The following is a 15,042-nucleotide window of genomic DNA, read 5'->3' on the forward strand; positions in this document are numbered from 1 at the left end:
CCGTTACAAGGCTAAAAATCTGAAGGAAACTACCGAAAACGCGTCCCTGGTGGGGTACTCCAAGAAAGCTCGGTATGATATAGGCGAAAAATACTAGTTACTAATATTTTCTGTATAAATTTTGTAATCCCGCGCTTCGGCGAAAGCTAAACAGGTACCGCAACCACGATCATCGAGGGATCAACACAGTTCTTTGATTCACCGAGGGATCAACATCTACCGAAAACTACAGTTTCAGCTACCAACGAATTCAACTACCGTTCCGTAATTATGAATCTCCCGTACAACTTCGAATGCCTACTTTTTCGGATGCCGTAAGTTCGACATTAAGGGCAGACCGCAGCCTGTCGTCCCCCGACTTACCGGCCAGGAGTCGGACCGAACCCAAAACACTACGTCCAGAATTGATAAAGCCCTCGTTCGGAGGATCGACGCAGCCTTCCTGTCAGTAAGGGCTACAATCAGTGTGAGTCATGGTCCACGGACGTTAAGGTGCTGTAAGCCGCCGTGTGACTGCATGGTCTTCGTGATATATCGTGGGCAAAAGGCCACTGCCTATACGACGAAGCCGGTGAAGGCAAACAATGAGGAGTTGCACTACATCCGGTAACCTTCCGGAGGTAGCCTACGTACCTGCCTTCGTGAAGAGAACCCCCAGCGACAGGCAACCTGTACAGTATAACTCAGCAGCCCAAGAAAAGTACGTGTTGGTGTCAACTACGCATCATCTAGCGGTAATCGTCGACAACGCGTAGCCGATATTCGCCAGAGGGATGACCCAATTATGGTGGGGATTGAATGACCACTGAAGGGGAGGAAGAATCACCCGAGGACAACGGCGAGATCGCTGATCCGGACTCCAAACTCTACCTATTCTACACTCAACCCGCCAGGAGACAGCACACCGAACATCTTGCTCTCGTTAATCTAGACTTCCTTCAAATTTCCGTATTCTTCCTCTATCGTTCCTGTTCCTTCTTATCGCTATCGCTACCGTTTTCTATCTTTTTCGCACCCACTATCGTTTTGATTATTAGCTTCTTTCCTTTCCCGTAGAGTCAATTCCTTCCTTCTTTAGCTTTTCGTTAAGTTTATTTTAATTTAAACTCAGTGTTAATACCGTCACCGACTAAGGTAAGGCTTTTGCTTCTTTATCGTATCGTTACGAAGTTGCTCTCTTTTCTATTTCTCTTATCGTATCTTAATTATCGTTTTGGTTGCATCAAATGATGCCAGTATCTTTGTGAATCATGGTCCATGGACATTGAGGTGCTGTAAGCCGCCGTGCGACTGCATGATTTCGTTATGTAATTAATTTCCGAAAAGTTATCGTTGAGTAACCTCGTAACTACCGAATAATTATCTTTTGTATTTCTGATTTTCTTTGCTTTTCGTAATTTTGTGTTTGAAATGCTTGTGTAATTTCTACTGTCTCTTACTATCGCTATCTTTTATTTTCTTTACTAGTATTGCCTATCGCTTTGTATCGTATCGCTATTTTATATTATTTGCTTTGTGCATGAATTTCGTATCGTATATCGAGCTACTTGGAGTACAGCCGAGCGTAGATTAAGCCGCTAAATACTATCGCACCTTTGTTCTATCGCTTATTATTGGTTTACATTTCTTATTACCTTGTAATATTTTCTCGTTCCCAAATATCATATTTCTTTGTTATCGTAAGTTGCTTATTGTAAACAAGTGTATTTAGTGTATTATTTTTATCTTGCGACCCCGTCTCTAAATCTCTCAATCTTGCATAATTTTTGTATTCTCTCTCGTTATCGTAATTCCGAATTTCCTTGTCAAATTAACATCGTAATTTTGACTGTTGTAAATTATGGATTCACTCGCCGTGAATAATACTTTCGTGTAAGCTACCGATATTTGTGAATTGTATATCACTGTCAATCTTTCTTACTGATTACCGTTTGTCGTAATTTCAATATTATTTTCTTATTACTATCGTTCTGAGCTATCGTCAATTCCGTCAACTACCGATTTTCGCTAAAGTTTCACTCTTGCTTTAATTTAACCAATTAACAATTCTCGTAGTGTTGCCTTCTGAAATTTGGGTAAAATCACGTCGCCCAGTGACGTCTAGTATAAGTAGACTTTTTGTATTATATCGCTTCTCCCGACCTACGACTAATTTCTTTCGTTAACTATCACTTTTGCGCGGATTATCGCTTAGCTTCTTTTGTCGAAAATCTTGTAAACCACTCTCGTTGACTAATTACCTTCTGCTACCTTTCTGTAACAAATTTGACTAATCTACCGCTTGTGAACTGATTGATAATACACGACTGATTGACTTGTTAATTTTCTTAATTCGAGCTTATTTCTTGATTTCTTTACTTCCTTATTTCCGTAATTGTTGTAACTGCCTTGGATACCGCCACTCTACCAGTTCGTGTGAGTACCTGAGCCTAGCCAGCCATACAACGGGTTCTCTAATTATTATTACCGTATCGTATCTTTCCCTTTTCTTTAAAAATTGACGCTGGAGCGTCTGGCGCCCAACGAGTACCTTTTCTGATCTTTAAATATCGTATCGAATAATTGGAGAATCGCGCCAAAGTGCTAACGGTAAGTCCTCGTCAGAGGGTAACAGAATTTAGCGTTACAGTACACAAACCAAGGTAGATGTCGTCTGCTACTATTTATTCAACTCGCATAATAGACGCACGAGCGGTTTTGAATCGGTCAGAATCTACCTCTTTGTGTACTCATATACTTCAGAGATACAGAAAATATTTATCCTCACTTGAATACTAATTCTGTGACAAGTATTGATGAAGAGGAAGAAGAAGAAGACGCGTTTATTTATGATCTAGGATTTTTGTCATCAAAGAATAAACAAGTGTTGCCAAAATAAACGAACAGAAATTCATATACAAAGGTGATTGTGCTTTTTTTTTTTCAACAACGCAAAATTAACGGCACCCAGTTACCATATAAACATTAAACACCACTGGAATAATATCTCATAGAATAGTTGAACGTTGTTATTATTGCAGGATGTATGAGTGAGAATTTTTTGGTGTTTATGTCAATTACCGAAATAAGTTGAGTGGAGTTGAGGTATTGCTCTGCTTGTATGTGCACAGTTTTGATGAAGCCCTGACATGAACGGTGGCACGTGAATATATGACAACGACAAAATAACCGTCAAAGCTACCAACGACATAATAACTAGTTACAAAATATCACACGATAAAATAACTGGAGCCAAAATATGTAGCGACTAGAAAACATCCACAAAATAACATCGAAAAATAACCAGCGTCATAATTTACAAGAATAATATCGATTTGAACGTTACGAGGATGTACAGTTTGAAAACATGGTAAACAAAAAAATGTAGACATCACATGTATTCATGTGTATGGTTTTCTGGTTTAGTCTTGCTTGACTACACTAATTGGCATCCAATTTATTCTGCTCCACTGATCCCACGAACACACACACACACACACAATTTGTCCCGTTATTTTTTTTTCGCAAGATGATTTTGTGTATAATTATTTTGTCTTGTGATATTTTGTCGTGAGATGTTTTTGTATACAGATATTTTTTCTTATGAAGTTTTGTCGTGAGGAGGATTTGTCTGGCGATAATATTGCTGCGGGTTAATTTTACGGATATTTTGTAGCGGGATTAAAAGTTTCCTGATATTGTCACGTGTAACCAACTGAACTAGAGTTGAAACTTCAACGCTGTGAGTCATATCCACACCCGACCTTTATCAGTATAATATATATACTCGATCATCACAGAAAATCATGAGATAACTTTAGCTTTCGTTTGGCACTTTTAACTTCATTTTATACTGTATATCGAAATGCAAGATTCCAGGCCAAAGCGCCATCGTTTCAACAGCAGATGTTTCTAAAGCACCAAAATTAGATCTATTGTGTTACTATGGATATTAGATTTACGAAATTATGTGTCCCATATCCTCTAAACATTTTCTTGATTTTCCTCAAGGTTTTATGCTTTCCGTAATACCAGTTATAAAATCGTTTGAGAAAATCCTGACTAAATTAAAAACAAACCTGATTCCAGCACCCGACATAAGGATTCTGGACGAAGCGGGTCACGAGGTGGCGGACCGTTACTACAAGACAGGGAGTGGAGTGGAGCTTGCATGTATTGTCCGGAGCTCGTGGCGCACGAATGGAAACCTGGTTCCCACGTGGTTGAAAAATGGTGCAAAAATTCCTGACCACGTCAAACTTTACCATGTTAACGGGTGAGCAAATTACTTTTAGTCACTTTCGTGTGTTAATATACTTCAGTTAAGTTATTTCTATAATTTGTAAGCTAAGCGTTGAAAGGCCACGTTCCAATTTATATGTATATATTACGGTTTTTTTTTTTTGGATTTGCTATTTGCAGAATCTAATGTTTAATTTTTAACATAATTCATTTTTTTGAACAAACTATTGCCATAATAGGCAACGCCGCGCCGGCTGACTCATAGTGACGATACAACATTATTTTCTTGGTGTGAACAACCCAAATAGCAATATTCTGAATTTTTTTAGTCAGGGGCGTTTTTTATTTTATTTTCATTTTTTTGCCAGACTGAATGCTGACTTTTGTTTTTGATAAACAACATTGCGGGAAATTAGTTGTCAACAGGTACTATCAGCAATTGAGATTCACAGTAAACCAAACAGCGAAATACTAATCCAAGTAAAATTCACCCTTAGATTGCCAGAAACTAATTGCACTTTACCGTTGCACCTGACTGCATAGTTTCACCGAATGTTGCCTTATTTTTGCTGTAAGCTATTTGTTCTCTGAACTATTTCACGTGTTTTGAATAGAACTACAACACATGAATACAATTTCTTTCTCAGGAACACAATGCTATCTGGAAATTTTTATTTATCTTTGACGTAAGATTCTTTCTGGAGATGCTTAAAAAGCACTGGTTTACCAAGTTTGTTGTACCAAGATACTTGATTTTGTATAATTGGAACCAATATATTTTCATAAATTTAATTAATTAAGTAAATTTTTATGTGGACATTTGAATTTCACTTGATCTCAAAGCATTTAAATAATTCTTACCCGTAACCGGAAATTTCAAACATACAAAAGTTGTTGCGAAAAAGACCAACCACTTTGCACCCACTTGAAATAAAATTGATACAAACTAAAGCTTGTTATTCATTACTAATCTTTTATCTAAGTATATGTCTTGACGAAATATTAGGACCAATTCCGCTGTGAGAAGCATAGTCAGATTGACTGCGACAAAATTTTGAACAACATTTTCCATTGATAGATAAAAATTTTATACCTTTGATTTAAAAATCCTCAAAAAACAGCAACGTTTACCGTGAATATTATTTTTCTTTTTCTTCTACGAAATAACAAGTATTTTAGACCAGTAAGGTATATATAAAAAAATTGAAAAGTCGTCAAACGTGCAATTGATATTCTGTTATAACTTGTTTATTCCACCAATGATCAGTCTTCTGTATTCCGGCTCTGGTGGGCTCATCAATGGGGGTTCTTCTGTCGCAAATTCGTTATAAATAAAGCATTTTGTAAATTGCTATGACCGTCCACACCCACGAAGCCTTATGTATTTTTTATCAATCTACGGTCAAAAAAAATTTCTTCAGTTATAAATGAAGGACCCGGCAGAATTCTTACGAGAATCGTTGGGAGTACATTCCCTAGGACACAAGTGTCAAAAATTAGTCGTTTCCGAGATACAGGCCTCGGAAGGGGGGCGCGTAGATTTTTCGGTATCTCTGGTTTACGCGATTTTGACAAATTACGAAGCTTCGAGGGGACTTGATGTCAAAGTAATTAGTCAAAAAATTACACTGTCGATTCTGAAAGATATGCAGAAAGTTGCCATTAATTCCATCAATGCATTGATGCCATTCATGAACTCGCTGGTTTACTGGAAGAAGGTGCAACGACAGATTTCGCGTGAAGAACGAAATCCTCTGGTTTTTCGTAATAGTCGAATTTTCCTGTTTCTCACGCATGTGCGTAGTCTCTTCGAATCGGCTGTGCAGTTTTTCGGTGATATATTTCATTTCAAGTCCCCTTGAAGCTTTGTAATTCGTCAAAATCACGTAATCCATAGATATAAAAAAATTCATACACCTCTCTTCCGAAGCCTGTATCACTTGTGCTCATGACATGAGAACTTATGATTGGAAGGGTATGTACTACACATACTAAAATTTCAGCCTATTCGACCGAGAGTCAATTCCCACAAGGATTCTGCGGGGTCCTTTCTGTCAAAACCTCAGGCGTTACGGCTAGGGTGGCACTCACTCCTTTACACACATTTACACAGACACTAAGTATAGCAACATCATCGTTATTAAATTGAATATTGGACTAGTTAGTTAGAATTGTAATACGTACGAAATGTTTTGGCAAAGTTGTTAGCTACATCTGTTTGATGGTGTTCCGCAAAATCCGTTGATTAGGAAACGCGTAACCCTTACATTTATACAACGTATAACGAACATCAGATAGCCGAGCGCTACGGACGTGATGGATGAAGAAACGCCCCGAAAAAATATTCTCAGAAGGCACGATGCCCCTAGGGAATCTTCTAGAGGAAATTGGGTGGGGGGGCCAGCAAGTAGACTCCAAATTAAAGGTATACAGAGATAAATTTGTTATCAACTTCGAGTAAAAGTTAGAAATTACACCCAACTTCCAGAGATTGAACAAGGAATATCAGTTTGGTGTCCCCCTCGAATTTTTGTAACGCTGGAAAAAATGGTTTAAAGGAATGAAAATGGGGTTCAAATATGGCAACCAATGGGGTTGTTTCTCAGTTTTAAATAGAAGTGCTTCATGTATTTGAATAAAACCAACGCTGAAATGTTTAACTCATCAACAGAAACATTGCAGCGCTGGTTTCATTCAAATGCATACCTTCAGGGATCGTTTTCATCTCTTTGACCGTTTTTTCGCCGGTAAAAAGAAGACGTGTTTTTTAGTTTTTAGTTTTCTACAACATACATGAGTTGTAACGAATTCTAAGAGGGGCACCAAACTGGTGTCCCTTGTAAGCCTAGCTGTGCAACACATGTTACTCCCAGCCTAGATACACAGGGTATTCGGAATGAAATGTCACCTTGTACACTCTTATCATGAGTCGACGTTGTTTTATGGTACAGACATCCAGACAGTCGCGAATTATGTGACTGATATCTCGATTTCTCTTTCTGACAATGAGAATAATTTATGAAAATTTTATATTTTTCGCGTATTTGAAGTCAATTATTCCAGGGAACTTAGTGAACTTGTGGATGAAAATTTCATGAATTTTCCAGCTTGTCCGAACACGAAGATAATTTTAACCGACCGACTATGCGATATTACTTGGAGAATTGACATAATTCACGAGAACGTACCGTGCATCTGTCATTTAATTGAGTCAAATCACGAAGTCTGGAACCCTTTCATTTTTAGAATGTGAAGAACGAAAAAAAAATATATATATACCATAAAAACGTGTGCCAAATATAAGCTTGATCGGTCAAACAGTTTTTGAGTAATCGTCCATCGATTTTCAACTCATTGAAAAAAAGTTTCGAGATACTCTCGTTTAAAGTTTCGGCACGTATGATTCTGTAACTTACCGACTAGTCAGCTATTCCAGCACATAAAATAGTCCTTTAGCTTTCTCGTAATACTCAATTTGCCCATCCATCTCGTCTGAGCTGCGTGATTTACGGACCTCTTTTGTCGCTAAGAAACTGCGCTTCTCTTGCCGCTCAATTCGTTGCCGATCGGAGTTCAAATTCTCTCGGGACGTCATTTTTTTTAAATTTACCAAAATCACTAACTGCACCGTATTCCACAGGTTTCAAACTATAAATGGAGGTAATAAAAAAATGAAGGAGTTACTTCGAATTTATTAAAAATGGCACCATGTGGCGAGAAAAATTAAAATTCATTACTTTTTGTTCGAAGTGAACCAGCGAAAAGATAAATACTGTGTGGCGTGGAGTTCACTTGAAGAAACTTCGTGAAATCCGTTCAGCCTTGTGAATTGCTTTAGGATCCATCGAATCCTAAGGCTTATAAATATAGCGAACGATCTAAGAATTTTGAGTCCGGAATGTAAAAAGGAAATAAACGAGAAAATAAAACACGTTAATAGTAATCAGTATGTATGTTAAATTGGGAAATTAATTGACAGACCAATTGTAAAGGAAGAGAGAAATCTTTTAATCATTTCTACGATTGAATATCCATTTGACGTTCATTAGTCATACTTTATTAAGTGCGTGACTTTGCTTCCTTCGGTACTGAAATTTTATTGTTCATGGATAAGTTTAACCTGTGATATAAATGTTTGAAGTTCGGTAATTAAATAACACAGTGAATGCAACGAAGAATAAGGTGATCGGCATGTGTGACGTCATCACCTTCGTGTTCCGCTCGGCTAGGGTTCATGACAATACTAATCAGTTTTCTTTGTATCCGTTCAAGTCAAGTTGGATTTTATCGTCACATCATGAAATTAAGTTACGATCTTCGAGCCCGTTTCGCTTGATTTCTTGAAGTTATCAACCCCTCGTTTTCAATCAATAACTGAGTTTGCATAAAATTAAAGGTATATACACATGTAGCAATTTTGTTCAATTACTTCTGGTCGTTAAGGCGCTTGAAGTTCTTCTTTCGTCAAAATTACAGAGTATTTTAGAATAATGTGATAATATTCTGTAGTAAAAAGGAATCACCTTACACAGTTATTTTAAATATGAAGAACAACTTTATAATTTGTATTTTCTTAGTTGCTTGAAGTCATTCATCAAATACAATAATCGTTGCGTTCTAACGATTCGAATTATTTTCCTATTAATATACTTAAACGTAACGTGATTTCCCACTTACTGATTCTGTCCCAACTACGGAATTTCTTTTCCAAATATTCTCCAATCAACGAATAATCAAAAATAGTTATTCTTTCCTCTCGAGACTTCTCTATACTACTGGGAGAAACTTTTGAAATTTTTTATTCGTTATTTATCATCTTTCAAAATTAAATCCCTAATGGTAAAAAGATTAGCTTGATATGGATTTAAATTTAAATCCCTCAAATGATTCTCCGAATTTTTCATTCTTTCCTCTTTTCTTAGATCTGCTGATAAGCTGATCACCAGAATCTACATCGAAAGCGTAGCAAAAAGCGACAGCGGTGAATACACCTGCAGCTTTGACCAGCACAGCACTTCCCTGGTGCATCTACACGTTTTAAACGGTAAGTGATAGGAATAAATTACTGGAAAAAATACAATTATACGGGAACGTTTTGCTTTCTCTTAGGTTGTTTCAACATGAATTTATGAATTCTAATGACATCTACGTAACAATGAGACTCATCTACGATGGCTTCAGTTTTTCCAACATTAAAAACCATCCTGTATTCGTATTTTCCGATAAAGTCAAACTCGCCACAAAACCTGAATTTTAAAGAAATTTAGAAAAAAAATATACGATCCGCAGTAAATTTTACACCTCGTGCAAAATCCACTATTTTATTCCTTAAATCTGATAATGAATAGACACCCAATCATAAAAAAATGATTGTAGGAAATTATATGTCTAACAACGGGACATCGCCTAAGTCAGGTGAACAATTCGGACAAAATTTACGTCACAGGTAGGGTCCACCCAGGAGTGTAACAGGTCCAAGTTATAGGATCCACATCTCAAGCGTTCTCGCGATAGAAAAAATCGTTAATTTCCAAGTGTTCATATACTATCCGCGTGAGGCAGATTTCAACGCAGCGTAGTCGGGAACGTCTCCGCTTCATAAGCGGTTGATCGCTGAATCGAATCCCGGCGGATTTTGTAGCAACGTGGATCGACTATTAATAATTAGTCACGTATTTTAGACTTATAGGTACATAAGTTACGTATTAGTTACACTATCGAATTTCATCCCTTTATTATAACTCCTTCGGCTGTTTTACAAAATTCGAATATTTTAAAATTGGGTTTGCGTGTTTTCTGAAAATCTGAAACTCAGATGGTGAGGGTCATACGTAGGTCGGTTGGGTTTGGAATGCCTCATACATTTTTCCACTTAAAATATGTGGCATTTGTGCGGTCTTGCTTTTATTATTTTAATATAGGAGTAGGTATTGACCTAAGAATATCAACTTTTCAGCAATCAGCCTTCGAGAATGCTGTTGTAGAGTAAAAAATTAACCCCCGTTACTCTTAAAATTCCCAAGGATTAATCGATTAATTGATAGTCTCGTTCTTCTGATTAGTCGATTGATCAACAGTTTAGATTATTCTTATTTTTTTCTCAATATCATCTGATATTGTAACAAGGAAAAAATTGCCAGTAAGCGTGATTACATTATTGTCACGGGATGATTTACACAAATTTTGAGTGTAGGTGTATCATTGTGATACAATGATCTAGTGATTTTCATTCATACAGCAGTATTCTTGTATTAGCAAAGTTCTTAAACCTATAATGAGCCCAACAAGAAAGTACTATTAACTGTATAATCTGAAAAACTATATACATGAGGCAGTCCACCCCAAACCGAACAACGTCTAACCGTGATCCCTTCCGATTAGTCATGATTTTTTATGTTGTTCCGTCTTTAAAAAAAACACTGTAGTCTTTTTCAGATTTTTCGAAAATCAACTCATTTACTTATGATTTTTGACAATGAGCAAATCGATAGCCCAAATTGAAAAATTTGAAAAAATTCTGAAAAATTCTGCTTCATTTATCAAGATTTTCAAGCTCTTAGCTAAAGTGGGCAGACGTTCGGTTCTCATAATATTCAACGTTGGTCGAAAAAAAAAAAATTCCAAAAGTCCAAAAAAACTAGAAACGAACGTCTGATCACTTTGGGTCAAGACAAGAATTTTGTTAAACAACGCAAGATTTTTTAGAATTTTTTCAGATTTTTAAAATTGGTCGTTTTTCGGTTTTTCTGATTTAAAAAATCCTAACTCAGAAAAGGGTTGTATCGAAAAATCTGAAAAAATTCAGAACAAGGTTTCAGAGCAAGGATAACAAACAGAAAAAATCGCGAAGCAAATCAAAAATCTTGTGGGCTGGGGGCTAGGTGAATTGACGTGGACAGCCCCATATAATATATATGACATGGAATAGCTTCTGTGGAGAATGGTTAATTGTTAAAATTGAAATCTCAAATAATTACAAATTTGGTACAAGGAAATAGCTGAGCGCCACACGTATGGAAATGCATTTAACAAAATCTTTTTTAAAGAAATGAAAAAAACTTTCAAGTTAATGTCATAAAAATGTTCCTGAAAAATAATTAAATTGATCGACTAAACACATTCGTATATACATTACAAATATTTCCAGTTGCTTTCAAGCCAATGTCTCCAGATTGTCGTTCGAAAAAACTCGATATTTATTACAATGTATGCGCTGATTGTCACGGGCCACGGCCTGTTCGATCTCGCATCATGTGCGAGGAGCGAGACTTTTCTCTCGAGGAGCGTATTGCGTTTCGCATTTAAAATCCTCGTATGGTCGATGATATTGGACGTGATTAAATAGTAGAAAGACCGCGTGATTGCCTGTTCGTGTAGTAAATCATTATTGTTTTTTCAGTGGATTGTGAACAGTGAATGCTGTGATCGGTGTATTTTATATTGTAGATGAAGTAGGTGATAAAATTATTACCTACGAGAGTGTCGAGAGTGTCGAGAGTTTATTTGTGGTTTAAAATACGATATTGACATTGTAATAAAACTATAAAATTGGTGGATATGTATATTGAATTGTATTTTCCGCCTTTTTTTTTCAATTTCATGGGGCAACCAAAAATTTTGTTCAAAATTGGGTGAAAAAAAATGTGCGTGAAATGTGATTTCGTTCAGAAAATATGTAGATAATATTTAGATGCAGCTGTAGAGCTTACTTTAGTTTTGCATTTCTGTGATTGAAAATACATTTTGAAAAGACTGTATGACGTCTAAAAATATTTGAATTGTACCGAAAACAGTATTTTTTAACATTTTTCTCATAATTGTTAATATCAGTTACTAATTCTACTAAATTGTACAGTTCATGAAGATTTAATGCATTTCAATTGAATACACAGGTCTGCAACAAAAAAGTTTTCTGAATACTTGTACATGATACATATGGACATATGGATTTTGGTCTACTGATTCAGAATATCAACTCTGTTTTTACGTATCACATCGTGATTTCTTGTTATTCATACATACATGAAGAGATAATTTTATAACATCATCAAAAGAGTATTCTAGTGAATTCATGTTTGCTTCGTTAATATGAAGATGCAGAGATTGAGAATGTCTGTAATTTGCCATGACAAGCTCAGGAAAATATGCCTGAAATCTCTTCAAAACTGTTGTTTCTAAATTTTTAGGCAACGCAAAAGATGCTGATTATAAAAATATTTTCCAAAAAAATGTTAAGCAGCTATAAAAACTTAGCGTGTAATATGACTCTAAAAGTTCACTTTATATTACATTGGCGCTAGTTTTTCATATTGTTGTGATAATGTAAGGAGGGGAATGATTTCTAATATCATGTTGATTTTATTCCTAAATTCTATAAAATTCACAGAAAAAATCAGGACGATAAATTTTTTTTTGCACTGTGCAGCTTTAGCTAAATATAAAATAATAATAATCATTTTTGATCCGTCAGGTATCTTATTTCATTTCACCTATCCCATGCCTGCGTGAAAAGGGCGGCTTTTGCGCGCAAGCCTAGGGCGGCGGTTAGGCTTAATACGCCCCTGAACAATATTAAGTTCGAATAGGTCGAGGGACTCGAAACTTTTAATGGTCTTTTATACATCATTGCGGTTCGCTCAACTGTGACGCGATAAAGTTGCTACAAAATCGAAGGACGCAAAGCACGACCCAGTTTCAACTAAAACCGAAATGGTCTAGATATGGAAGAAGAAAATATTTTAAAGTTCTGTTCAAATTATAGAACTTTTAATTTTTGCTTTTTGCAGGCGAAAAGCAGGCCGCTGTACACCATGATCAATGGAATTCCGGCAGGACGAAGCGACCAAACAGAAAAACTATTGCAGTGTTTTTGGCTATCCTGTTAAGTGATTTACTCGCAGTGATTCAAAAGTGAGAAAAACTCGTTTTCAGCTTATCAATGATAAGGAAGCATCCTTTATTCGACGTACGATTCTACACTGAGGAAAACGTTAATTAGATTGGAAGGAATAACCAATAATCAAAATTAATTTATTTGATGTAAATCTTTGACCTTCAACTGAGCCCTAATTGGATTTGTAAAATAATTTCTTGTTCAACTATGAAATAACAAACTATTCAAGCATCTAATTGAATGAACCCTAATTGGTCACTCTGGGTGAATTTGACCCCAAACATTTTTTAAATTTCTCGTAGAGTTCAGGAATAGACTTTGATGGGGTTTTTTTGCTCAAAATCAAACAGAATTTTTTTTCCATTTTACCTTAACTTTGTCGATGTTTTGCAATATTTAAAAAATCAATTTTGGCTAAAAAAACTGAAAGAGTTTTTTCTGTGATCGTTAAAGATTACCTAGAAATTTTTTTTCAGATTTTTATAACTCATTGTTGAAGCAGGATATCACTTTTTTGGAACTGGAATGAATTTCAGTGTAATCGTTATACGATTCTTCTGAGGTGTGACCAATTAGGCTTAAGAAAATTTTCACTGATCCACAAAATAGAATCGATTGCTGGTTGTTGAAGAATATTCTGTAAGGCAAAAGTCAAAATTTTAGTGGTACAGAAGCAAATTTGTTTAAACAATCAACATTTACTCATAGAGCTGGTAAATATATTGTGAGGTTAAATTGCATTTGACTAAATTGCATTGACAGTTTGTAAGAAAGTGATTTTCTTAGATAAAAGTGAATTCTCTCAACCGTATTAAACTATTTTCTATTTCATAGATATAAGTAACCACTTATGTCTCGCCAAATAACATTCAGTTGAAGTTGAAACATTTCGTTGAATGTAATCAAGTAAATGCAAGTAAAGTACATTTTTTCTCAGCGTGTATATACGCGTAATACAAATTAATATAACAGTATTATTCTATAAATATCATTAAGTACGTTTATGCTCGTACATGAACACGATGAGGCATGCGAATCGTTGCGAGTTAATGTCTCGAAAGATCTGCGGAGTGTTGAAAAAATAATCTTTATAGGTCACAGAGATCAATTTCTACCGAATATGTCTTTTTTCTTTCTTTCTGTTCAAATTTAAGTCGCACGCTCAATTCCTAGTAACAGAATTGTAGCACATGAACAACAAGTTAGCGATAAACTTAACACGTAAAGGCGTATATTTCTGAAAGTAAATTTGAATGCACTGTGGAAAATTCTAATTCGGAATCCAATACACTGTCAGCAGGGATTGGCAATAATGATTGCCTTTAGGAATATCTTTCTTCATTACTACTAATGACATGAAAACAACAAACTCATCACAATTCTAGGCTACGAAAAATTATCTTAACGTTATTACTAAGTTTTCATCAAATTCGTAATGGTCAAATTCCTTGTTCGTTCTACAAGCGACTTATTTTTTGATTTCTCATTTTGCTAGAACTAGTAATATTTACCTGTGAAATTGTTAATTTTTCAGGGGACCAATCAAGCACTTTCAATAATTACTCATTTTCTAATTAATTGAAATATGAGAAATAATCTTTTTCATTTTTGATCTCTGGCTGCTAATTTTCGTTAGGAGAGTTTTTGGAGTGCCGTATTCAATTATAAAAGTGATTGTTCATTCGTTTTCCCAGTATCGATTCTCGTGTAATTTATCTGAATAATTTTATTGATTAGCATTTCTCTTATGAGAGTTACGCTCTTCGTCGAACTATTTATATTATAGCTTGCAATTTTTTTTTCGTTCGATTATCGCGACATATTTCGCAGGAGTTGACTCGCAACTTTTTCAATGCCTCATTTTGTACATACGTATTTTAAAGTCTTATGCGTATTTATGTATACATACAAGGGATGCAAAAAAACTA

The 15,042-nt window shown here is 35.6% G+C and overlaps 1 protein-coding gene across 1 annotated transcript in view; it reads left to right on the plus strand.

Annotated features, from left to right (window-relative positions):
• The window catches only part of LOC124405564 (zwei Ig domain protein zig-8-like), a 230,116-nt gene extending 216,763 nt beyond the window's left edge, over positions 1-13,353 (plus strand). Inside the window, exons 5-7 of the mRNA XM_046880582.1 lie at positions 4,069-4,255; positions 9,144-9,265; positions 13,008-13,353. Coding sequence (XP_046736538.1) covers positions 4,069-4,255; positions 9,144-9,265; positions 13,008-13,135 — 437 coding nt within the window. The 3' untranslated portion in view covers positions 13,136-13,353. The remainder of the gene's footprint in view (positions 1-4,068; positions 4,256-9,143; positions 9,266-13,007) is intronic.
• The last annotated feature ends 1,689 nt before the right edge of the window (positions 13,354-15,042 follow it).

Source organism: Diprion similis, chromosome 4, assembly GCF_021155765.1.
Source record: "Diprion similis isolate iyDipSimi1 chromosome 4, iyDipSimi1.1, whole genome shotgun sequence".
Lineage (NCBI taxonomy): Eukaryota > Metazoa > Arthropoda > Insecta > Hymenoptera > Diprionidae > Diprion > Diprion similis.